The 25123-nt window shown below is 41.9% G+C and overlaps 1 protein-coding gene across 2 annotated transcripts; it reads left to right on the top strand.

The window, feature by feature from the left end:
• The first annotated feature begins 546 nt into the window (after nucleotides 1-546).
• On the top strand, nucleotides 547-24451 carry FAIM (Fas apoptotic inhibitory molecule). Of its 2 annotated transcripts, XM_017895849.1 has the most exons (6): nucleotides 547-895; nucleotides 9804-9863; nucleotides 11479-11611; nucleotides 12258-12490; nucleotides 19797-19845; nucleotides 24008-24451. In XM_017895849.1, the coding sequence occupies exons 2-6, from the start codon at nucleotides 9820-9822 to the stop codon at nucleotides 24155-24157; spliced, it is 609 nt and encodes a 202-aa protein (XP_017751338.1). In that variant the 5' UTR covers nucleotides 547-895; nucleotides 9804-9819; the 3' UTR covers nucleotides 24158-24451. The 2 variants fall into 2 exon arrangements, with proteins under 2 accessions (XP_017751338.1, XP_017751339.1); XM_017895850.1 differs by lacking the exons at nucleotides 547-895; nucleotides 9804-9863 and adding an exon at nucleotides 2924-3081.
• Nucleotides 24452-25123: the final 672 nt, after the last annotated feature.

The following is a 25123-nucleotide window of genomic DNA, read 5'->3' as shown; positions in this document are numbered from 1 at the left end:
TTTTCTTTCCTTTTTTCTCATTCTCTCGCTCTTTTTCTTTTTCTTTCTTTTCTTTTTTTTTAACCATGTTGCCCGGGCTGGTCTTGAACTCCTGGACTCAAGCGATCCGCCACTCTGCCTCCCAAAATGCCATGATTACAGGTATGAGCCATCACACCCAGCAATGCTGCAAAGTCTCATGGGCCAGGATAGTGTAACCTAAGAAATGATATATGAAGAACACTCACAACAGGAAAGAGGTGAAGAGTGTTCAGGCAGAGGGAAGAGCATTTGCAGATGTCCTAGGTGAGAAGAAACCTGCATCCTTTAAGGACCTAAATGAAGCCAAGCAGGCAGGGGCTAGATCACACATGGGGGATTCATGCCCACCTTCAGTAGTTTGGATCTTTAAAAAAGGAATGAGACTCCATAAAGAGGTTTTAAGGAGCGAATGCCATAGCTGCCATGACCAGGTTTCCCTTCCCCATAGCTGCAGAGCAGGCACAGGGCTGGTTTAGCCCACTAGGTTGTGCCCAGCGCGGGGCCAGCGGCCGTTTCCTACCCACACTTGCTGGCGGGAAGACGGGACGCACTGCGGGACCTGGTGATGTCCTGGGTTGGGGCTGAGGAAGGCCTGTGTGCGGAGGGTGCGGCCTTCGGCTAAGGCAGAGGACCGGGGTTGGGTCCGTGGCGGCGGGAGGGGTGGCCTCCTGCGCTGGGCGCCCCAGGGGACCTGAGGCGCGACAAGCAGTCGGCGCGTTTGGTACTCGCGCCTGCAGAGCTTTCAATCTCCGCGCTGGCTGCGCCTGTTTCTCTGCGAGGGAAGCAAGGCCACTCGGCCTACGTAGCTGAGTCGGAACCAACCGGTTGTTTGGTGAAACCTACCCCAGAGCCTCCCACGGCCCACAGCGCACAGGTGAGGCAGCAGCCCGGGTGGGGTCGGGGTCGCGCCTGCTCCCGCCTGGACGCCTCAGGCCAGTCAGCTCCGCACCCTGGAAGCCCCTGCGCGCAGCCCCCGGCATCCCCACGCCCTCGGCCCTGCTGCGCCGGCGGCGGCCATCTCTGGGCGGCGGCGGCGGCGGCGGGAGGTGTCTGCGCGGTCGGTGAGACCCAGGCGGGTGAGGCGCTGGGTGAGTTCCGGACGCTTCCAGCCGGCCCGACGGTGATCCCAGGCCTCGGGGCGGGACCCGGCTCCCGCTCACCGCGGGTAAAGGTGGAGGTGCGGCGGGGCGCGGGGCCAGACCGGGGCGGTGCGGGGGAGTCCCTGCCTGGCCGTCCCTGCCTGGCCAGGCCCTGCCCCGCGACCTGCCGCACCGGCGAACTCTCCGGCCTGTTCGCGAACTCTAAATATAATATTTGTCACGGTCGAAAAAAAGAACAGAAAGCAGCAAGGAAGCAAGCAAAGCAGCCGTGCCCCTGTTCCCCAGAGACAAGCTGGGTTAACATGAAGATGTATTTTCTTCCAGATGGTTTTTCCCTGTAATATGAGCGGGGCTTATTTTTGCAGAACCTGCATCATAAAGTGCTGAAACACGCTCGCTCGCTCGCTCTCGCGCTCTCTCTCTCTCTCTCCTTTGAGACGGGGTCTCGCTCTGTCGCCCAGGCTGGAATGATGCAGTGGCGCGATCTCGGTTCACTGCTGCAGCCTCAACCTTCGGCCTCTTTGTCTTAACAATACATCGCATGCATTTACCCGTATCTTTAAATGTTTTTCTGCATCCTTTTTATTGGCCACACTGGACTGTACATTCCTGTGTGCCAGGTTGACTGCCTCATCTATCCCTGACTCCTGGCATGGCTTTGACTGGAATGTGATTTACTAAATGTAGTTTCTCCCTGATTGTGAGCGCCCAAGTGGTTTTCAGTTTTTAGTTATTGCAAAACGTAATTAACTGAGCACCGTTGCATCTGGGATTTTGAGCATGATCATTTGTGTAGAATGAATCCCACAAGATTCGTTCTAAAACAAGATAGAATCTACAATCTATACCACAAGGCTTCTGGTATAGATTGTGAAATGAATAACTTCAGAAAAGTTATTCTCATTTTTGTACCTCCAGTAAGTAGCATTTGGGAATACTTGGCTCGAGGAGCTTCCTGACTGACTTTACTGGAGACCCCCCTCACTTCATACGGGGCCGGGCCGGGTATGAAGATGTCAACACTTAAGTGTGACTTGCATTATTGGCTGGTTGTACCTGGGGCTTTTGTTGAAAAGGGAACTATGAGCATCCTAGTAACTACTATCATCTGAGTAATTTTTAAACTGACTTCGGTTTATCTTGAACAAATCATTTCAGTCCCCAATAAGGATAAAACCTAAGTTAAAGCAAAATTCAGGTAGGATTAGATGAACATGTCGGTGTTTAAGTCATGCTCTGAAACTTAGGTGTTGGGTTGCTAGGGAAGGGGTTTTAAAAGATGGATGGGTAAGTATGAGATACTGAAAAAGCTTTCTTTGACGTTTCAAGTGCTTGGCATCATCTCCATCAGTGAAAATAAGTGGAATGTGGTTTTCGTCTTTTAATTTACATTTTAATAACATATTTGCAAAAATAGATGGATTTTTTTGTATTTATCATTTTCCAGTTTGGTCATAGAATTTTGAAAATTAAGTACATGCATAAGAGTTTAAAAACAACAGTGGATTAATTTCTTGCTCCCAAGTTTTATTTTTTTATTTTTCAGACAGTCTCCCTCTGTTGCCCAGGCTGGAGTGCAGTGGCACGATCTCAGCTCACTGCAACCTCCACGTCCCGAGTTCAAGAGATTCTTGTGCCTCAGCCTCTGACGTAGCTGGGATTTACAGATGTGTGCCACCATGCCCGGCAAATTTTTCTATTTTTGCAGAGACAGGATTTCACCATTTTGTCCAGGCTGATCTTGAACTATTGACCTCAAGTGATCTGACCTCCCAAAGTGCTGAGATTACAGGTGTGAGCCATCACGCCTGGCCACTTTTCTCCAGAGTTTTAAACCAAACCCTTCTTTGGCAGAGCTAGGACTCTTTCCATTCTGTCCTATGCTGCTTCCCTTTATAAGGACACTCCCATTGTTGTGCTATAATCATCTCTTGGTCTCTCCAGACTCCCCCACTCTGAGGTTAGTGTCCTGCCCAGAGCCTGGTACATAAGTACCCAATAACTGTTGGTATGCCGGATGAAGTTAGAATATGACATGTGTTTATTAAATTGAATTTGTAACTCGGAGATCTATGTGACAGATATTTCTGAGTGAAGTGGAAACTGGGGACAAAGACAGATGTTATCTTTTGGTGACAGGTGCAATTGCATCCCAAGAGACAATACAGCTAGGACACCTGCTTTTCTTTCTTTCTTTTTTTTTTTTATTAACAACTTTACTGAACTATAACTCACATACCATGTAATTCACTCATTTAAAGTATACTATTCTTTTTTATATGATTAACTTTTTGAAGTGGTAAAATATATATAACGTAGATTTGCCATTTTAACAATTTTTTAGTGTACAATTCAGGGGCATTAAGTACATTCACAGTGTTGTGCGATCATTGTCACTGTTTGCCAAACTTTTCAATACCTTAAACAGAAACACAGTAACCGTTAAGCAATAACTCCCTGCTATGGTTTGGATATTTGTCCTTACCAAATCTCATGTTGAAATTTGACCCCCAGTGTGGCAGTATTGGGAAGTGGGGCCTAATGGGAGGTGTTTGGGGGCGGATCCCTCATGAATACATGAATAATGCCCTCCTTTGGAAGTGAATGGGTTGTGGCTCTATCAGTTCTCACTATAGCTGTTTGATAAAAAGAGCCTGTACCTTCCCCCCCTCCCCCACCCTTGCTTTCTCTCTGGTCACGTGCTCTCTACACTGCCACCTCCCCTTTGCCTTCTGCCATGAGTAGAAGCAACTTGAGGCCCTCACCAAATGCAGGTGCCCAGTCTTGAGCTTCTCCAGACATGAGAATCATGAGCTAAATAAACCTTTTTTCTTTATAAATTATGCAACCTCGGGTATTCCTTTATAGCAACACAAAAGAGACTGAGACTTCTCCTTATCCCTTCCCCTTTTCCCAGGGAACATCTAATCTGCTTTCTGCTTCTATGACTGTCCCTATTCTGAGTATTTTATATAAGTGGAATCATATTTGTCATTTTTTGTCTGGCTGTTTCACTTAGCATAAAATTTTCATAGTTCATCCATGTTATAACATATGTCAGAATATCACTCCTTATTTTGGCTGAATAAAAAGGAATATCCTTTGTATATGTATGCATTTTATCACTTCTCAGCCTTTTGGCTAAAATCAAGTGTATATACCACATTTTATTTATTCTTACGTTGACGGACAACTTGGGTTGTTTTCATCTTTTGGCTATTGGAAAATGCTACAATGAACAATAGTATACAGGTGTCTGAGTGACTGATTTCAAAACTTTTGGGTGTATACCTAGCAGCAGAATTGCTAGGTCATAGAGTAATTCTCTGTTTAGGTTTTGAGGAACTGTCATATCATTTTGTATGACAACTTCACCGTTTTACAGTCCCACTAGCAACGTACAAGGATTCCAGTTCTTCCACATCCTTGCCAACACTCATTATTTTCTGTTTATTTTTAGTATAGCTATCCTAGTAGATGTGAAGTTGTATTTCATTGTGGTTTTGATTTGCATTTCTCTCGTGATCAATGTTGTTTAGCATCTTTTCATATGCTTATTGACTATTTGTATGTCTTCTTTAGAATAATGTCTGTTGAAGTCCTTTGCCTTTTTTTTTTCTCCTGGAGACGGAGTTTTGCTCTTGTTGTCCAGGCTGGAGTGCAGTGGCACGATCTTGGCTTACTGCAACCTCTGCCTCCCGGGTTCAAGTGATTCTCCTGCCTCAGCCTCCCGAGTAGCTAGCTGGGATTACAGGTGCCCAACACCACGCCTGGCTAATTTTTTGTATTTTTAGTAGAAATGGGGTTTCACCATGTTGGCCAGGCTGGTCTTGAACTCCTGACCTCAGGTGATCCACCCGCCTCAGCCTCCCAAATTGCTGGGATTACAGGTGTGAGCCACTGTGCCCGGCCCTTCTGCCCATTTTTAAATTGGGTTGTCTTTTGTGTTTTTAAGCAGTAGAGTTCTTTATATATTCAGAATATGAAACATCTGTCAGATATATGATTTCCAAATATTTTCTCTCATCCTTGTCTTTTCACTTTCTAGATAATGTCCTTTGATGCACAGAAATTTTAGTTTGTTTTTGTTTTTTTGAGACAGGGTCTATTCTGTTGCCAAGAGTGGAGTACAGTGGTGCAATCACAGCTCACCTGCAGCCTTGACCTTTCAGGCTTAAGTGATCCTCCCACCTCAGCCTCCCGAGTAACTGGGACTACAGGCATGCACCACCATGCCTGGCTAGTTTTAAAATTTTTTTGTAGAGATGGAGTCTCCCTGTGTTGCCCAGGCTGGTCTTGAACTCCTAGGCTCAAGCGGTCCTCCCACCTTGGCCTCCCAAATTGCTGGGACTGCAGGTGCGAGCCACCACTCCCAGTCAATTTTAACTTTTGATGAAGTCCAGTTTATCTGTTTTTTCTTTTGCTGCTATCCTTTTGGTGTCCTATCTAAGAATCCATTGCCAAATCCAAGGTCATGAGGATTTACCTCTATGTTTTCTTCTAAGAGTTTTATGGTTTTAGCTTTTATATTTAGATCATTGAGATAACTTTTGTATATGGTGTGAGACAGGTGAGGTTCAACTTAAATCTCTTGTGTATGAAAATCTAGTTTTCCCCATAGCATCTGTTGAAGAGACTGTTCTTTCCCCACCAGTTAGAGTTGACACCCTTGTCAAAAATCACTTGGCCACAGATATGTGGATTTATTTCTGAACTCTCAAATTCTTTAAGGACAGAAATATTTTCTTCAGGCTGGGCATGGTGGCTCGTGCCTGTAATCCCAGCACTTTGGGAGGCTGAATTGGGAGGATCACTTGAGCTCAGGAGTTCGAGACCAGCCGGGGCAACATGGTGAAACCTCATCTTTACAAAAAATTACAAAATTAGCTGGGTGTTGTGGCACATGCCTATGGTCCCAGCTACTAAGGAGGCTGAAGTGAGGGGATTGTTTGAGCCCAGGAGGTCGAGGCTGCAGTGAATCAAGGTTGCACCACTGCACTCCAGCCTGGATGACTTGAGTGAGACCCTATCTCAAAAAACAAAAAAAGAAGGATTTTCTTCAAATTTCTAACAGCGTCTAGTACAGTATCTCTCGGTAGCAGGCTCAAATAAATGTTGAAAAAAACTGAAGGCTGGACATTTATCATAAGAAAACTTTTGTTGTGAAGGTACATCTCCCCTTGAGAAAACAAATAGAGCATAGCTGCTGTAAATCATACAAACCCACAGAAAATTTTAAAAGACATGTATGACCGGGTGTGGTGACTGTAATCTCAGCATCTTGGGAGGCCACATCAGGTGGATTATTTGAGCCCACGAATTCAAGACCAGCCTGGGTAACATGGTGAAACCTTATATCTACAAAAAAATACAAAAATGAGCTGGGTGTGGTGGTGTGTACCTGTAGTCCCAGCTACTTGGGAGGCTAAGGTGGGAGGATCCTTTGGGCCTGGGAGGTTGAGGCCACAGTGAGCATTTAGTACACCATCGAGTGCACTCCAGCCTGGGCAACAGAACAAGACCCTGTCTCAAAACAAAAACAAAAACATGTACAGATGCTTCTTGACTTGTGATGGGGTTATATCCCAATAAACCCATTGCAAGTTTAAAATATTGTAAGTCGAAAATGCATTTAGTCCACCTAACCTATCAAACATCATATCTTAGTCTTGCCTACCTTAAGTGTGTTCAGTATACTTACCTTAGCCCACAGTTGGGCAAAATCATCTAACACAAAGCCTATGTTACAATGAAGTGTTGGCTGTCTCATGTAACTTTTTGTACTGTACTGAAAATGAATGGTTGTATGGGTACTCAAAGTATGGTTTCTACCAAACACGTATCTCTTTTGCACCATCTTAAAGTCAGAAGATCATTGAGTCAAACCATTGTAAGCCGGGGACCATCTGTATGTGACTTTGGAGTGCTTTCAGAACATTTGGTGGGCATTTAACTATTTGTTGAATTAATGGATTACATTTGCTCAGGCTGGTATTCCCATCCAGAGAATCACCAGTTATGGAGGAAGTAAGTTTACTTTTGTGTGGGGATATTCTCAAAATGAAAAATCAGCTGATGGTCCAAAGTATCTTAAAGTCTGTTTAAGTAAACATTGATCTCTGTGCTTTAGTGCCTGTTGCGGTTTTAGAATAATTATTCATATATACTTCCTTTCAGACCTCTAGCCTAAATCTCTATTTTATTTCATGTTTCCCTAAAGACTCACTAGTGGGCATATTTTTATGTGCATTTGATGAGTTGACTAGTGGATTTTAATGATTTTTCCCTGATATGAATGGCCAAAAAACAGATGTCAGTCTATTAACCTGTTGCATTTGTGGCTATTAAGAGTGTTTTCTATGTGTGCTCTCCAGTTTTTGAGCCAGAAGAGCAATTTCAATTAAATTTTAAAGTGGTGGGATTGGAATGGAATGTATAAAGTGACAGAGGTCATAAGACTAGTGAAACTGCTGGAATAGGAGATAGGAGAGAAGCCCAAAAGCAGGAGGCAGAGTTGATTTTGGACATTTTTCTTAAACATTAGATGGGATTTGTTGATGGGAATTACTGTTTGTGGTAAGATCATTTGAAAAGTTTTCTTTACTCCATGTGCATTATTGGCACCCTCTACAGCTTTGTTAGAAAGTTGGATAGGTAATAAGAACCCAGGCCTGGCAGTGGAGATGGCACTTGGAGGGATGTGTGTTACTGATTTCCCCATAATGAAGGAGAGAGGCTAGACCAGGTGATTTTATTGTTTTTTGTTTTCTAGTGCTGAAAATTCTATGACTCTCTCATATTTTGGTTAAGGCTGTTTATAAGATAGTGGTCACTTTAATCCTTGCATAGAAAGCAGTTTTTAAAGTTAATCTCTGCCTTTTAAAATTGTACAAAATTTGAAGTATTGCAGCCTTTTATAAGCTGAATATACTTTTAATGTTCCAAAGATTAATGTCTTTTGTTTGTTTTGTTGTTGTTGTTGTTGTTTTGCTTTTGGAACAGCGTCTTGCTCTGTTGGCCAGGCTAGAGTGCAGTGGCATGGTCATGGCTGACTGCAGTCTCAAACTCCTGGAATCAAGTGATCCTCCCGCCTCAGCCTCCTGAGTAGCTGGGACTACAGGTGCATGCCACCACGCCTGGCTGGCTTATTATATTGATGTGCATTCTTTTTGTTTTTATTGTTGTAGGATACCCTCTGGTTTCATAGGGGATAATCCTTAAGAGTAGAAAAATGCACAAATTTGTGTGGTGCTAATTTTAAAAGAGGGATTTGTTTTAGGTACAAATATTTACCTAGTTTTTATTCTAAAATCCTTAGCTTTTCTGGCCCATTGGATTGCTTTTATGAGTGCTAATGTCTTCTTTAATATCTTTTTGGCTGGGCATGTGGTGGTTCATGCCTGTAATCCCAGCACTTTGGGAGGCTGAGATGGGTGGATCTCTTGAGACCAAGAGTTCGAGACCAGCCTAACCAACATGCCAAAACCCCATCTCTACTAAAAATACAAAAAAATAGCCAGATGTGGTGGCATGTACCTGTAGTCCCAGCTACTCAACAGGCTGAGACATGAGAATTGCTTGAACCCAGGAGGCAAAAGTTGCAGTGAGCCGAGATCATGCCACTGCACTCCAGTCCAGGGGACAGAGTGAGGCTCTGTCTCAAAAACAAACAAAAAACTTTTTAATAATTTGTGACTTCTGGCTGTTTCCAGGCAGAGAGGGTTAGCAATCTCCCATTTTTAACCAGGAGAGAGCATTCTTGAGCATCTATAGGAAATAGGCACTAATTAAGGAAAGGGCTAAACTAGGGTAGATCTTGGAAGCAAAACATAGTTGAATTTAGGATACTTTGGCAGGAGTGAAACTGTTAATCCCAATCTTCAAATGTGAGGGTTTCCTATGCATGTGAATTTGTGTGCACTTCTGATTTTAGTACAGCTTAATCAACACTGCAGCCCAGTTACTGTTTAGTTCATTACATAGTACTGGACTCTAGTTCTGAGTTGGATCCTGCCAGTTGCATGAGCCAGCCACATAACTTTTGTCGATTCATCATTGGCACTAGTAAATTAAATGGGCTTAATTAGGGGGATCAATTAAGTTCACTCTTTGAGAGCAGACCAGCATATCCCTGTTGCTTGTTGCAGACTCATCAGTTCTTTGAAGTTATGTAAACAAAGATTTTAAAAGTTATGTTCCACCATAGTGTAGCCTTCTAAAATAAAGATTACATTTTAAATTAGTTACCACTTTAACATTGATGCTCCCAGAAGATGCATTGTGTTTATCCTGGAGTTTGATGTATTCCCTGACTCATAGCCTTGGGGCTTCTTGTGCTTCAGTTTAAGAAGCATAGGACCCAGAGGATCTCTTAGGTCTCTTGCAGCTCTGATATGCAATAAATGAGAGTTTGTTCTTTAGTTTTGATAAAGTATACCTTTAAGAAATTATAAATCCATAACAGGGAGAAATATGACTGATTTACATGATGTAACATCTTTCTCTGAAAATTAAAGGTTGCAATTCTATTTTATGTGAAAGCTGTTTCATCTGAAACTCCATGTAATTTAATAAATGGATTGCAAAATTAGAAAACCCTTTGTAGATGTCATCATTGTTGCTTTCAGTATTTCTTTGCTGCAATTCTGTTTTTTTCTTTCCTGGCTGCTAATTGGATTAAAGACTGTTTTTGCCAACCATGGCATCTGGAGATGACAGTCCTATCTTTGAAGATGATGAAAGGTAAATGTCTTATATTGCAGTAAACTAGCCTTTGACATTTTCAAGATTGTTATCATTCAAAAGAGTGATTTATCCAAGCTACTCTGTTAAGAATACATTCTGTAAAATTTCAGAATACATGGTTCTGCTTTTATATGACTTAGAGCAGGAGTAGTAAATACCTGGTGTGGGGGTAGCCTCCAGTAACATGGCATCCGTTTCGGTAGAGCCTTTATATGAGGTCTCCTCTTTTCTCTCAGCACAGAGTTCTTGGCAACTACTTCAAAATGATATAAAATCCATTTACCATCTTCAATTTAGAGCATACAAAGGGAATTAGGGTGAACAAAGAGGAAGATGTAGTTAAGAGAACAGGTTTTGGAGCCAGAATCCTAGGTTTAAATCCTGCCTCTGCCACTTAATGTCATTGTAACCTTAGGTAAACCCTTAGCCTCTCTGAGCCTCATCTGTAAAATAAGGATACTAACAGTAGCCATCCCATGGTGATTCTGTGAGTTAACATATTTAAAGCTCTTAGAACAGTAACTGGCACATAGTAATCACTTAATAGCTGTTAGCTATGATCATTATTACTGTAATAAATGATACTTCTGTCAAAGCTAAAAAGATGCACCAGTATCAAAATATTAATTAGATATTATATATGTATTATATCATTCACACAGGATATATTAACATCAAAAATATGTGTTTAAGTATATGCCAGAAATTTCTGACAAACCACAATCCTTTATTTATTTCTTATTTTTGAGACAGTCTCAGTCTTTCACCTGGGCTGGAACATGGTGGTGCAATCATGGCTCACTGCAGCCTCAACCTCCTGGGCTCGGCATCCCAAGTAGCTGGGACTCCAGGCATTCACCATCATGTGTGACTAATATTTTTGTAGAGACAGGGTTTCACCATGTTGCCCAGGCTGGTCTGGAACTCCTGGGCTCAAGTAATCTGCCCACCTTGGTTTCCCAAAGTGTGGGATTACAGGCATGAGCCCCTCACCCAGCCCAAAGTCCTTTATTTTTTTAAATAAGATTTCCTGTAATAATGCCAAGAATATTTTTCATAACATTTTAAAATTATTTTATCTTTATTAATAGGACATTTCTTCCATGACTTTTTTCTGTCTCAGTATAATAAATTAGAAACTTTTTGTTAAAACAAATCCCTAGTATTAGTTTAAGTATGGGAGGTTTGGAGAGTTCTTGTTTTAGAGTGATTAGACCTGAAAAGGAGAAATAAAATTAAATACCATTGTTTTAAATGGGAGCTGGTGGGGAAGAGTAAAGACTTTTACTGACCTTTCCATGCACTATACTGTAGCCTAACCTAAAATACTAACCAGGATAAACTGATGCATTCTTAATCCTATTAATATTCAGGTGGCTTTTTTTAGAAGTAATCGGACTATGTACCCATATATAGTAGTTGTATCTTAAAGGAAGAGTGAATAAGAGGGAGAAAATAGTTACATGTACTGTGAGTAGAATTTCTTAGGTACTGTCACTTTAATATTTTGACATTTTAGAGGGTTTAATCTAATATTTTCATCTTGGAAAGATTAATTGGTTATTTAATTAGTATTTTGGCCCTGTATAATTGCTTTATTTTATTCCTTTAGCCCTCCTTACAGTCTAGAAAAAATGACAGACCTCGTAGCTGTCTGGGATGTTGCTTTAAGTGACGGAGTCCACAAGATTGAATTTGAACATGGGACTACATCAGGCAAACGAGTAGTATATGTAGATGGAAAGGTAGGAAGAAAATATGTTACTTTGTAAAATACGATGTATAGAGAAGCTTGATTTTGTTAAAGTAGCATCTTCATATGTGAATTCGGGCTTCTTTTTTCTTATAGTCATGTTTTTGATCTGTATCATTTTGCTGTGTAAATAGTTATAGAATTCATGGAATATAGCATGTAATATTTAAACTTAAAGTGCTTTTATTTTCTAAAACCTTGGCATCATAAATTAATAAAATTATATCCTTTTTTTTTTTTTTTTTTTGAGACAACGTCTCGCTCTGTCGCCCAGGCTGGAGTGCAGTGGTGCGGTCTCGGCTCACTGCAAGCTCCGCCTCCCGGGTTTAAGCGATTCTCCTGCCTCAGCCTCCCAAGTAGCTGGGACTACAGGCACCCGCCACTACGCCCGGCTAATTTTTTGTATTTTTAGTAGAGACGGGGTTTCACCGTGTTGGCCAGGCTGGTCTCAAACACCTGACCTCGTGATCCGCCTGCCTCAGCCTCCCAAAGCTTGCTGGGATTACAGGCATGAGCCACCACGCCTGGCAATAAAATTATATCTAAATGGCATTGCCTTTGTTTACTTTACATTATTTCTAAAATTAAATTTTAATTTTTCTTCCGTTTGGTTCAAATTTTTCTATTTTATTATGTAGGAAGAGATAAGGAAAGATTGGATGTTCAAATTAGTGGGCAGAGAAACATTCTATGTTGGAGCTGCGAAGACAAAAGCGACCATAAATATAGATGCTATCAGTGGTTTTGCTTATGAATATACTCTGGAAATTAATGGGAAAAGTCTCAAGAAGTATATGGAGAACAGATCAAAAACCACCAATACTTGGATATTACACATGGATGGTGAGAACTTTAGAATTGTTTTGGGTAAGTTAGTGCTGTTTCTGCATAACTTATTTTTTTATAATGTCTGTTTAATTCCTGTAACTATTCAGACCTTCTATGGAGGTTTGAAAAGGAGAGGGAGTGTAAGTGCAGGTGTATTTCACTTGTTTAAAAACATTTTTTAAAGTCTTTTTGTTTCCCATCTGCTTGGGATTGTCTAGCAGGTGTGTATATTGTCCAGCAGGTGTATTTCTAATGTGTCCTGTGTAAATGAAGCATTCATTTAATCCACCATTTTATATGTAAGCTATCTTAAGCCAGGTTTTATGGTGATGGATTTGAGGATTATAGGTTTAGGTTTTTAAAAAATGTAATATTGCCAGGCGCGGTGACTCATGCTTGTAATCCCAGCACTTTGGTAGGCCGAGGCGGGAGGATCACCTGAGGTCAGGAGTTTGAGACCAGCCTGGTCAACATGGTGAAACCCCGTCTCTACTAAAAATACAAAAATTAGCTGGACATAGTGGCACATGCCTGTAATCCAGCTACTCAGGAGGCTGAGGCAGGGGAATCACTTGAATCCAGGAGGTGGAGGTTGCAGTGAGCAAGATTGCACCGCTGCATTCCAGTCTGGGTGACAAAGCAAGACTCTGTCTCAAAAAAAAAAAAAAGTAATATTGATGTAGATTTTGATATTATTTGGTATTTCTCTTTATAAATATATCTTAAAGGCAATTGGAAATTTAGGATTTATCAGTAAGAAAGCAATATTTTCCTAGATAACAATAGGCTTAGTACTGCATCAGATAAAACTTACCAAAGTTTAGGACTTTTGAAGAGTTTTGTTTGTTTTCTAGGCTTTCCTGTTTGGGTTTCTCTTTTCTTATGGAAAATAGATATATATCTTTTCTTTACCCATATTCCTATGTCTGTTAGCAGTTTTACTCATGTTCTCTATTGCTTGGAATTCTTTTCACTCTTTGATGTTTTTGAGACAGGGTCTCACTTTGTCGCCCAGGCTGGAATGCATTGGTGTGCATGAACATGGCTCAACCTTGTCTTCCTGGGCTCAGGTGATCCTCCAGCCTCAGCCTTCCGAGTAGCTGGGACCACAGGTCCACATCACCATGCCAGGCTAACTTTAAAACAAATTTTTGTAGAGACAGGATCTCACCATGTTGCCCAGGTTGATCTTGAACTCCTGGGCTCAAGTGATCCTCCTGCCTCAGCCTCCAAAAGTACTGGGATTACAGGTGTAAGCAGCTGTGACCACCCTTCTTTTCATTCTTAACAACAATATTGGGAGTCTGTTGGCTTCCTGTTCTAAATATCCAAGTCTGCTGCTTCATAGCCACCCTAGGCTTTCTTTCATGGAACTCTTTTGTTCTTCTGGTTATTGAACCCCTCAACTCCTGCTTTCATCTTTGTTTACTGGAATATATCCTTAGGTAATCTCCTGATAAAGGGTGTCTAAGAAATAAACATAACTTTGATCCTAATGCTAAATTGATAGTTTTGTTCAGTACAGAGTTTTAATTTCAAACTAATTTTCTCTCAGAATTTTTGAAACCCTTATTCCAATAGCTTTTATTCTCCATTGTTTGAAATGAGAAGTGTTGTGCCAATCTGAATCTCATTTTTTTATTTCCAGAAGGGTTTGGGAGCTCATCTTATCCCTTATATTTCCAAATCTCGTAGTGATATGTTTAGGAATATAATTACTCAATCTGCAATAAAGTTTTAGAACCACTGGATCTCATTAATAATGGAAATTTTCGTTTTTAAAAGGATTATGATTAGTGTCAGCACACTTGAACATATGAGACTTTAACAGATGATGAAACCAGGCCTTTAATTAATTTTAGGTGCTTAATCAGCTCCTTTGCCAACTTGTAATACAATTGATATTAACTTTTCCTGGGAGAAATGGAAGAGACTACCTAAGCTATGCCTAGCATACAGTTAGTTCTCTTTTAAATGCCCAGGGGCCTGCTTATCTACTTGTGAATTATCTCCGGTCTTTAAAAAAATCTATTTTTCTCCTTTTACTGCTTGTCTGCCTTTACTCTTCTCTATCCATTTGCAATCCCCTCATGAGCCTGGAAATGAGACAGAGCTCAGCCCAAACTTGTCCCTTTTGCTGTTTGGAAGGGACAAGGGACCAGAGTCGTTTACTGAGGTAAAGGCAAAATTGCCTATGTTATTGATATTGCTTGCACTTCTACTTCCAAGATCCATCAAACTTTGGACTATGCTGACTACAGCCTACATTTTACAGATTAGTTATGAAGAATGCAGGCTCCCGGATCAGAGCTGTGTGATGGGCAAATTACTTAACCTCTGAGCCTTGGTTTCCTCATCTCTAAAATGGGGATAATACGGCGGCTCATGCCTGTAATCCTAGCAGTTTGGGAGGCCGAGGCGGGCGGATCACGAGGTCAGGAGATCGAGACCATCCTGGCTAACATGATGAAACCCTGTCTCTACTAAAAATACAAAAAAATTAGCCGGGCACAGTGGCGGGCACCTATAGTCCCAGTTACTCAGGAAGCTGAGACAGGAGAATGGCGTGAACCCAGGAGGCAGAGCTTGCAGTGAGCAGAGATCGCGCCACTGCACTCCAGCCTGGGCGACAGAGCGAGACTCCATCTCAAAAAAAAAACCCCCCAAAAAATGGGGATAGTAATGGTAACTCCTTCACAGAGTTGTGGTATGAGTGAAGCTTAATTGATTTAGTACATGTAAAGTACTTAGCAGTGGTTCTCACATTGTGAATTCTTTAAAATTATTATTTGTCAGCCAGGTACAGTGGCTCACACCCGTAATCCCAGCACTTTAGGAGGCCGAAGTGGGAGGATCACTTGAGCCCAGGAGTTCGAGACCAGCCTGGGCAACATAGGGAGACCTCATCTCTGCAAAATGTTTATATATTTGCTGAGTCACGTAGCACATGCCTGTAGTCCCAGCTACTTGGGAGGCTGAGGTGAGAGGATCACTTGAGCCCAGGGGTTCAAGGTTGCAGTGAGCTAAATTGCACCACTGCATTCCAGCTTGGATGACAGAGTGAAACTCTGCCTCAAAATTAATAATAATTTGGCTGGGCATGGTAGCTCACACCTGTAATCCTAGCACTTTGGGAGGCCAAGGCAGGTGGATCACTTGAGGTCAGGAGTTTGAGACCAGCCTGACCAACATGGTGAAACCCCGTCTCTACTAAAAATACAAAAATTAGCTGGGCATGGTGGTGGGCACCTGTAACCCCAGCCACTTGGGAGGCTGAGGCGAGAATATTGCTTGAGCCTGGGAGGTGGAAGTTGCAGTGAGCCGAGATCGCGCCACTGCACTCCAGCCTAGGTGATCAAGCAAGACTCTGTCTCAAAAATAATAATAATAATTAATTTAAAAATATTATTTGTGGCCGGGTGCGGTGGCTCAAGCCTGTAATCCCAGCACTTTGGGAGGCCAAGACGGGTGGATCACAAGGTCAGGAGATCAAGACCATCCTGGCTAACACGGTGAAACACCGTCTCTACTAAAAAATACAAAAAAAAAAAAAAAAACTAGCCGGGCGAGGGGCGGGCGCCTGTAGTCCCAGCTACTCAGGAGGCTGAGGCAGGAGAATGGCGTGAACCCGGGAGGCGGAGCTTGCAGTGAGCTGAGATCCGGCCACTGCACTCCAGCCTGGGCGACAGAGGGAGACTCCGTCTCAAAAAAAAAAAAAAAGAAAAAAAATATTATTTGTGGTTAATATTACTACTCATGGGCAAAGAATGGGCTTAGCTAGGGTCTCCTGGTAAAAGTCACTTATATATATTATGTGGCAAGTTTCAAATGACAGTATTATATGACTTTCTAAATTTTATATTGAGAAATTAGAGCAAGGCCACGAAAAAGCTTTGAATAACAAAATATTATGATTTACTGAGGTCATATTATGTGCCGGATACTATACTAGGCACTTTATATAAATTATTCCTAACCCTTATAACAACCTGTGGGAAGAGTGGTATCTTCATTTGCCCCTGAGGAAATGGAAGCTCAGAGTGGTGGTGACTTGCCAAAGGGTACTGCTAGTAAAAAGTGATGCTGAGACCTGACCTCAAAGATCGTGTGCATTCTTTTTCACCACCCCAAAAATGTGAGGCATATAAGGGCAATGAAAACAGGGTTGGTTAGCATTCTTAGCTCCGGTAGTCTCCACACCACTGAATGTCATGGGAGGAAAATAAAACTGGCAGGAGGAAAGTACATATGAAACTTCATGTTGAACAGAAATTCTCTTTCTGTTCTGAAAAGTTTCACTTCTCTGATAGCATTTACAGAACATAACCTGCTCAGGACTCACCTGGGAAGTCCCTAGCTATTGTTCTTGTGGCTGAGGGAATCTGCAGACAGGTAAAGAGGAGATGCTCCAAGATGAACATGCAGCAGTACCTCCCATGAGTCACTGAATCCACCTCTGAGTCATGATAGATTTGACATTTTATCAGCCAGATATGTCATTTTGTTAACGTATCGTTTTGAATATGTTACATACTCAGGATTCAAAAATCAAAATGCTATTAAAAGACACAGTGAAAAGTCTTGCTTCCATTCCTGTTCCCATCTGCCATGTTCCCCCAAGATAACCATTTTTAGTGTCACTCTAGTGTTTCTTTATTCAGATTCAAGCAAATACACATATTATCTCTTATCACATAAAAGCATCTTGCTTTATTCACTTAGTACATTCTGAAGATCCTTTTATATCAGAACCTAAATAACTTTTTCATGCTTTTTTATAGCTACAGAGTAAATTTCAATAGTAAATATTTAGCTCACTCCCAACTGATGAACGCTTGAGCTGTTTCTAATCTTTTGCTGTTAAAAGCAATGCTGCATGAATAGCTTTGTTTGCATGCCTCTTGGAATACAGGACACAGATTATATTATGACACATTTCTGGAAGTAGGAAAGTAGGACTTCTTCTGGGTCAAAGAATAATTGTATTTGTCATTTTAATAGATTTCTGCCCATTTGCCTTCTATAGTACTTTTACCATTTTGTACCCCCATTAGCTATTTTCCCCCAGGTTCTCCAGCAGAACATGTTACCAAACTTTTGGATTTTTTGGCATTCTGCTAGGAGAAGAAATGGTATTTCAGGGTTGTTTTTATTTGTCTTTTTCAAAAGTGAGGTTGAGCATCTTAGGTTTAAGTTTCTTTTGTGTTTCCTTTCTCATGATGCCTGTTCATGCCCTGTGCCCTATTTTCTTTTGGTTTTTGGTCTTTTTCTCCTTCATTTCTCACAGTCTTCACATTCGTAAGTTTGGTCCTTTGTTCATGCTATGAGTTTGAAATATTTTTCCGAGTTTGTCATTTATTGCATAGCTTGGCTAATGTGTGTGCATTTTTCTTCAGTTGTGCTGTGGCTTTTTACTTTTTTTTTTTTTTTTTTTTTTTTTTTTTGAGACAGGGTCTCACTCTGTCGCCCAGTCTGGTCTGGAGTACAGTGGTGCAATGTTGGCTCACTGCAACCTCCACCTCCCAGGTTCAAGCAATTCTCCTGCCTCAGCCTCCCAAGTAGCTGGGATTACAAGCGCCCACCAGTACGCCCAGCTAATTGTTTGTATTTTTAGTAGAGACAGGGTTTCACCATGTTGGCCAGACTGGTCTCGAACTCCTGACCTCATGATTCGCCCGCCTCGGCCTCCCAGAGTGCTGGGATTATAGGCATGAGCCACTGCACCCCGCCTTTTCTTTACTTTTATGTAGTCAAATTTAATACATTTACTTTCAGGGCTTCTGGATTAGTAGTGTTCTTCAGAGGCATGCTAATATGCTATTGTAGAAACTCTGAGTACATGCACATGTTCAGTAAGTATAGCAAGTAAAATACCAGTTTCCACCACCATCGTGGTTTATCGTAGCACTGTGCGCACTGATCATGTCTTGGGACGAGTTGAGTTTACCTGCAGCTGTGACTGTAGTGACTTTCTACTAAGGCTGCCACTGAGGTGACCCCTGCCCATATCTCCTGGACCCCTCTGGCTTTCTCTTTTTCCATCTAGCGCACCTCACAGGCTTTTCTCCCATCTCTAAGTGAGGCTCCCATCTCAAGGTGTGGGGAGGGAAAGAACCCCCTTTAGACTGTGCTCCTGGAGCAGATGGCCAGGTAGTCAGACCCTGGACTGGTACCTCAAACCTGACCCCCGGGCAGGTTTTGACCCCTGGACTCCTTGTGCACATACAGGCCACACTTCTTTCTCTTCTTCACTATAATACCCAAAGCTCATCTTCCGGCTTCTTGATTAGTGCAGTCTTCTCTCCTGATACTCCCAGGACACTAACATTCACAAGGGGCTCCGGGGACTCCCCCACCCTCAGGTGAGCTATGGCAAGTTAACTGATGCGTTTAAGTGTGTCGGGGCAGCATTTTGTTCCATATTGTTCCTTAGTGTGCAGTCTACCAGCTATACCTATTTTTTACTTGTAATCCAATAATTTTTCTCTAAAGTGAAACCACTCTGAAAAGGAATAGACATTATTGTACTACCTAGTAAGAAGCTGGACTAGATTTCTAAAGTGGATGTGCTGTCTATCCTGTATAAACCCCGTGGCAGCTGCTTTCGGTGGTCCCTTTGTGCCATCATCCAGTTGGGTGAGTGTGAGAGGCAGGGGAGTCATCTGGTCAGTACTGAAGGACATTTTGTGTGGAAACGTCCCTCCTCACATTCATCTGTATGCATCCTTCTTTTTTGTTTGTTTGAGACTGAGTCTTGCTCTGTCACCCAGGCTGGAGTGCAGTGGTGTGATCTTGGCTCACTGCAAGCTCCGCCTCCCAGGTTCACGCCATTCTCCTGCCTCTCAGCCTCCCAAGTAGCTGGGACTACAGGCGTCCGCCACCATGCCCGGCTAATTTTTTGTACTTTTAGTAGAGACGAGGTTTCACTGTGTTAGCCAGGATGGTCTCGATCTCCTGACCTCGTGATCCGCCCGCCTCAGCCTCCCAAAGTGCTGGGATTACAGGCGTGAGCCACCGCGCCCAGCCTGTATGCATCCTCCTTTAAGGATGGTCCTTTTGGATTTATTTTGTTTCATAAGGCTTCATCAATTTGTATTAGGACCATAAGTTTCTCTTAAAAGATTGTTTTGTTTCATTATAGTTTTCTGAACAAAGAACAAACACAGCTTCTTCAAATTTTAGGAGAGTTTCCAAGCCATGAAAGCCATGAAAAAGTATTGGGTTTTGGAATATTAATGGAGTTTTAGAGATCTGGTATATCAATCCTTTCCTAAAGTAATAAATAGGAAAAGTTAGCTTTATCTTTAATTCACAGAATTATAACTTAAAGTTTTATGCTACTTTTACAGAAAAGACACTATGGACGTATGGTGCAATGGTAAAAAATTGGAGACAGCAGTAAGTTGACTATTTAATGACTCTTAAGTGCCATGTATCTAAGTTACCATTGAATTGTTGCTGCATTTCCTAATTATAGAGATTTATAATGAACCAAGGCCATCTTGATAAAAACAAAAAAGGGATTAAGTACTCCTGACTCCAGATTCTGAAAACCTTTGCCAGACAGTGCCTGGTGCCATGAGTTTGGAAACAACTTATGTTCTTAGCTGACACCAACTTCGTACTCTCCCTTTCCTATCCTGGACCAGGCTCTAGCATAGCAAGTAAAATACCAGTAAAATACCTAGCAAGTAAAATACCTAAAAAGAGCCCCTAGTTAGAATTATATCCCCACAGGCTGGTGTCCTCTTGTGTTTATCCATTTGAAGTGGTGCGTTATGTATCACTGCTTCTCAAACTTGCATGCACAGAAATTGCCTGGGATCTCGTTAAAATGCTAATTCTAACATTTCCCTAGGTGCTGCTAATGCTGCTGGTCCACAGAACACACTTTAGGAATGCTTTATACCATACACTCAAGCAGAGGGTTCTTTTCTGAAAGCGAGATTTTTATAAAATGAGTGATACGGTATCGGATGACGCGAAGGTAGACGAACAGGAAAAGCCCAGAGGACAAGTGGAATTTTAGACCAGCAGTGCCGATGCAGGGAGAAAGAGGCTACCGCAGTCACTGTGGCCAGGCACACTGAAATCCCCATTTAGACTCCAGTGTGTTTGGCTTTTGCTATCAGGTGCTTGGATTACTGTGGCTGTGGATGGGATGAATGTAGGAGTGAATTTCAAGCAGGAATGAAACAGTAGTAGTGTGCACAGGGGAGAGAGTGGGAAACAAAGTGTGGGACTAGGAGCTGAAATCACTGGGTGGTAATCCCCATGTCTTATGGGATCTGTGGGCCAAGCAGGGAGTGCTGTCCCTCTGACCCACTTTCATGCTGGCTCCAGATGTGAACATCAGGGCTAGAGATAATGGGAAGCTCTCTTCTCTGGTCACATTTTGCATGTTGTAGTTGCTTTTATCTCATTTGTATAGTATAGGTATAAGACAGTGAGAAAAGGTGCTTTTGGTAGTTGGAGGAAAGGAGGTCTGGGATTAATTTATTCAGAAGACCACCTAGAACCTACTTGGTCTGATAGCTGTTTCTGAGGAGGTGACAAAGCCAGAAATCAAAAACTACAAAGATGAAGCCACACGTGGTAGCACAGGTCTGTAGTGGCCTCCTACTTGGGAGGCTGAAGTGAGAGGAACCCCTGAGTCTAGGAGTTTTAGGCCAGCCTGAGCAACATAGTGAGACCCCATCTCTAAAATAATTAATCAATATGTTGAAATTTAAAAGTCACAAAGATGGGCCGGGCGCGGTGGCTTCCCCGCACTTTGGGGGAGGGGGCCGGAAAGGACGGGGCGGATCACGAGGTTCAGGGAAGATCGGAACCATCCTTGGGGCTAAAAACATGGTGGGGAAAAACCCCGTCTCTACTAAAATACGAAAAACTAAAGGCCCGGGCGAGGTGGCGGGCGGCCCTGTAGTTCCAAAGGGGCCACTCGGGAAGGGCTGAGGGGGCAGGGGAAATGTGAAAATGGCGTTAAACCGGAGGGCGGGGAGCTTGCAGTGAGCTGGAGAACCGGGCCATGGCCACTTCCAAGCCTGGGGCGACAAGAGCGAGGACCTCCGTCTCAAAAAAAAAACAAAAAAAAAGGTCCCACCAAAAGACTGTCACAAAGATGAATGCTTTTCTGTTTCTGAGTCCTAAAGAATTTAATTTGGGCTCACTCAAAATTGAGTGCTTGAGCTGCTCTCTGGGTTAAATCTGCTGATAGAGACTTCTTTTATGCAGAGAGGCTTGGAGAGTGCTTCAGTATTTTATGGCCCCCTTTGGAAAAACTCCAGTTACCACTAACATAGATCACATACCTACTGTGTGCCCAATGCCATACCTGGTGGTTCTTCCTGTTCTTTTTTTCCTAGCCTGGAATTCTCTAGATAGAGAATCAGCAGTTTTGAATCTCATTTCCTCCCACACTCGAGAAATTCTCCAGTGCACATGTAAAGAGAATGCTGTTTTATGGTATTAAGAATGTGGTTGTACTGGTCGAGGTGACTCATGCATGTAATCCCAGCACTTTGGGAGGCCGAGGCGGGCAGATTGCTTGAACCTAGGAGTTTGAGACTAGTCTGAGCGACATGGTGAAACCCCTCTCTACTAAAAATACAAAAATTAGTAGAGCATGGTGGCGCATGCCTGTAGTCCCAGCTACTCGGGAGGCTGAGGTGGAATAATTACCTGATCCCAGGGAGGTTGAGGCTGCAGTGAGCCAAGGTTGCACCACACACTCCAGCCTCGGTAACAGAATGCGAGACCTTGTCTCAAAAAAAAAAAAAAAAAAAAAAAGCAATTGTAACTTTGGGAGGCCGAGATGGGAGGATCACTTGAGGCCAGGAGCTCATGACCACCCTGGGCAACATGACAAGACTATCTCTACACAAATTTTTTTTTTTTAAGTTAGCTGTATATGGTGATGTGTGCCTGGTCCCTGCTGCTCAGGAGGCTGAGGCAGGAGGATTGCTGGAGCCCAGGAGTTCAAGGCTGCAATGAACTACAATTGTACCCCTGTACTCCAGCCTGGGTGGCAAGAGCAAGACCCTGTCACACACACACACAAAGAATGTTGTTGTGGTTGTAAAAAGGTGAAAATAGTATTCATCCACGTGTCTTTGTTTTGTAGTAATTAACAGGAAACCACATGTGTTTGGAAAATAGCTCTTTATAACACAATTGCTTTCTCATTGTAACTACAACCTAGTTTGCAGGGCAGTTTGGGCAGCTCCATATCTGGGCAGCCTTCCCCAGTACTGTACATACACACAACAAACTCATCCTGTTGCCTGTGAGTTACAGCTGGTTTTCTCCTTTTTATCTCAAAGCATCGTGCCAAAATTATATATTTGTCCAATTGCCAAGAAGCTGGTTATATAGATTATATTGCCTAACCCTTGCCCTTTCCTCTGAAGTCTTTTTTCAAGGCTCAATATTAAAAATGGGGACAGGAACACACTGCACCCAAGGACATGCTTGTGGTATTCAGCACACCTCCCATAAGGAGCCACTGGCCACATCCTTCCCAGAGCTGGGAAAAGGCTTCTCTCCCTGAGGCATCCTGTGCCTTCTTTGGCTTGGTATTGTTAACTGGGGGGCCTTGTTCTATCTACTTTGGCTGCCAGGAAGCTCATAGCCAGGGTTTAAATCTGATTTTCTGTTTCTTTGCTTTCTGGCATAAATCAGTTCTTATCCTGTAAGCCTCTTCTTCCTTCCTTCCTTCCTTCTCTGTGCTAATCTTTTTACTCTAGACCACTGCTACCCAATCAAAGTGCCATATGAGGCACAGATATGACCTTCATGTGTACTTTTAACTTACCTAGTGTCCACATTGGAAAAAATTTTAGATGAAGTTAATTTTAATATTATATTTAATTTAAATCAATATATCAAAAATATTATTTAACATGTAATCAGTATAAAAAGTTATTTTATATATTTTTTGTTTCATACTAAGTGTTTCAAATCTAGTGTCTATTTTATATTTAAACAGCATATCTATTTTCAGACTAGTCAATTTCAAGTGCCCAATAGCCACATATGGCCAGTGGCTACTGTATTGAACAGAACAGGTATAGATTTAGTGGTGTTTGGTTTTGTTATCTGTATATTTTATTGTAAGCCACCTTATACCCGGAGGAATCAGATTTTCAGAGTGGCTAAGAACACTCTATCCCTGGCTGGATGCCGTGGCTCACACCTGTAATCCCAGCACTTTGGGAGGCTGAGGCAGGTAGATCACTTGAGGCATTTATAAATAACTAATAAAAGTCATATTTATCATTTTTATTTTTGAAAACATATGTTATAGACACATAGCCATGAGGTTTATATTCCTCCCCAAGAATTTAAGATTCTTAAGGATTGTAGGGGCTATAAAAAGGAAACTTTCACTTCATAACAGAAATGTAAAAGCATCTAAGTACAAGCTTTAGACTTTGTTTTTCACAGCTTATTGTTTAATACACTATTTTATTGTACTACTAGTACTTTTAGACGGTGTTAATGCTCTAGACAAAGAGAAATGTTTGTGCACCACTAATTCCTTCTTCTTTTGTTGATCCAGGGTGAGTTTGTAGATGATGGGACTGAAACTCACTTCAGTCTCGGGAACCACGACTGTTACATAAAGGCTGTCAGTAGTGGGAAGCGGAAAGAAGGGATTATTCATACTCTTATTGTGGATAATAGAGAAATCCCAGAGATTGCAAGTTAATGAATCTTAATCTTAAGAAGTAAAGATCAGGACTTTTTAATTACTGTGGTAATTAAATGTGTTCAGTATGTACTTATCAGTACATTTAGCCTACAATGTTTTTATTTTTTAAAAAGTTACATGAAACTGTAACATTCCAAGGGTCAGGAAAAAAACCAATTATGTATAGTCATAAAAATTACAATGTATGATGCAAATAATGTAAAATGTTTTAAAGACAAATGGAAAATAAGATATGGACCAAAGTCTCTAATGTTTTACAACAGTAACCTTTACTATAATAAATACTGTGAACAAAATCTGCTTGATTTGTGTTTCTATGTATGGGTAAGTCTTTATGTGTTTTTAACCTGTGCGGATAGGCTGTCTCTCTAGTTTACAGCAGTTGGTACATAATGATACAATTAGTTTAACTTTAGAAAATGAGAAACTTTTTCTTATTTGGAAACATTAAGGAAACTTCAGATAGTGAGTGTCACAAGAATTTAATTTAAAATGCAGGTTTCTGAAAATGTGGTTGTTTTGTTTAATTAACATGGTGAAGACATAAACCAAAAGGAAAAGAAGCAAACTCCTTTACAGCAGATTGTATCAGGTGCTACCTCAGGCGGTAATTAAAAAGTGAGCGTTGCGTGTCTGTACCTAGATGTTGCCCCAGTGTTAGTGCTTGTGTGGCTGAATCGGCCTGTGCAGGCATACTCACAAAGACCAGCCAAGTCAGTACATTAAGTGTCTGAAGGTTGGTCATTTCAATACTCGGAAAGTCTTTCAAGGCAGGATATAGTTTAATAGTAGACCATATTGGGGCATTTCACATCTGTTATCACTGCTGATCTGTGTGAGGGGGCATTCTCCATTTTTTGACTTGCTCCGTGCAATTTGGTTGCCATTAGTCACATGGCTATTTAAGTTCATTAGAATGAAGTACAATCAAAAATTCAGTTTCTCAGTCATGCTAGCTTCACT

Source organism: Rhinopithecus bieti, unplaced genomic scaffold (genome assembly GCF_001698545.2).
Source record: "Rhinopithecus bieti isolate Rb0 unplaced genomic scaffold, ASM169854v2 scaffold_26603, whole genome shotgun sequence".
NCBI lineage: Eukaryota > Metazoa > Chordata > Mammalia > Primates > Cercopithecidae > Rhinopithecus > Rhinopithecus bieti.
This window is presented reverse-complemented; position numbering and strand designations above follow the sequence as displayed.

Coding starts and splice junctions, on each gene's coding strand:
- FAIM (XM_017895850.1), top strand. CDS start 3,002: ATGCTGCTTCCCTTTATAAGGACACTCCCATTGTTGTGCTATAATCAT. Junction 3,082..11,478: donor CCAGACTCCCCCACTCTGAG/GTTAGTGTCCTG, acceptor TTATTCCTTTAG/CCCTCCTTACAGTCTAGAAA. Junction 19,846..24,007: donor GTAAAAAATTGGAGACAGCA/GTAAGTTGACTA, acceptor TTGTTGATCCAG/GGTGAGTTTGTAGATGATGG.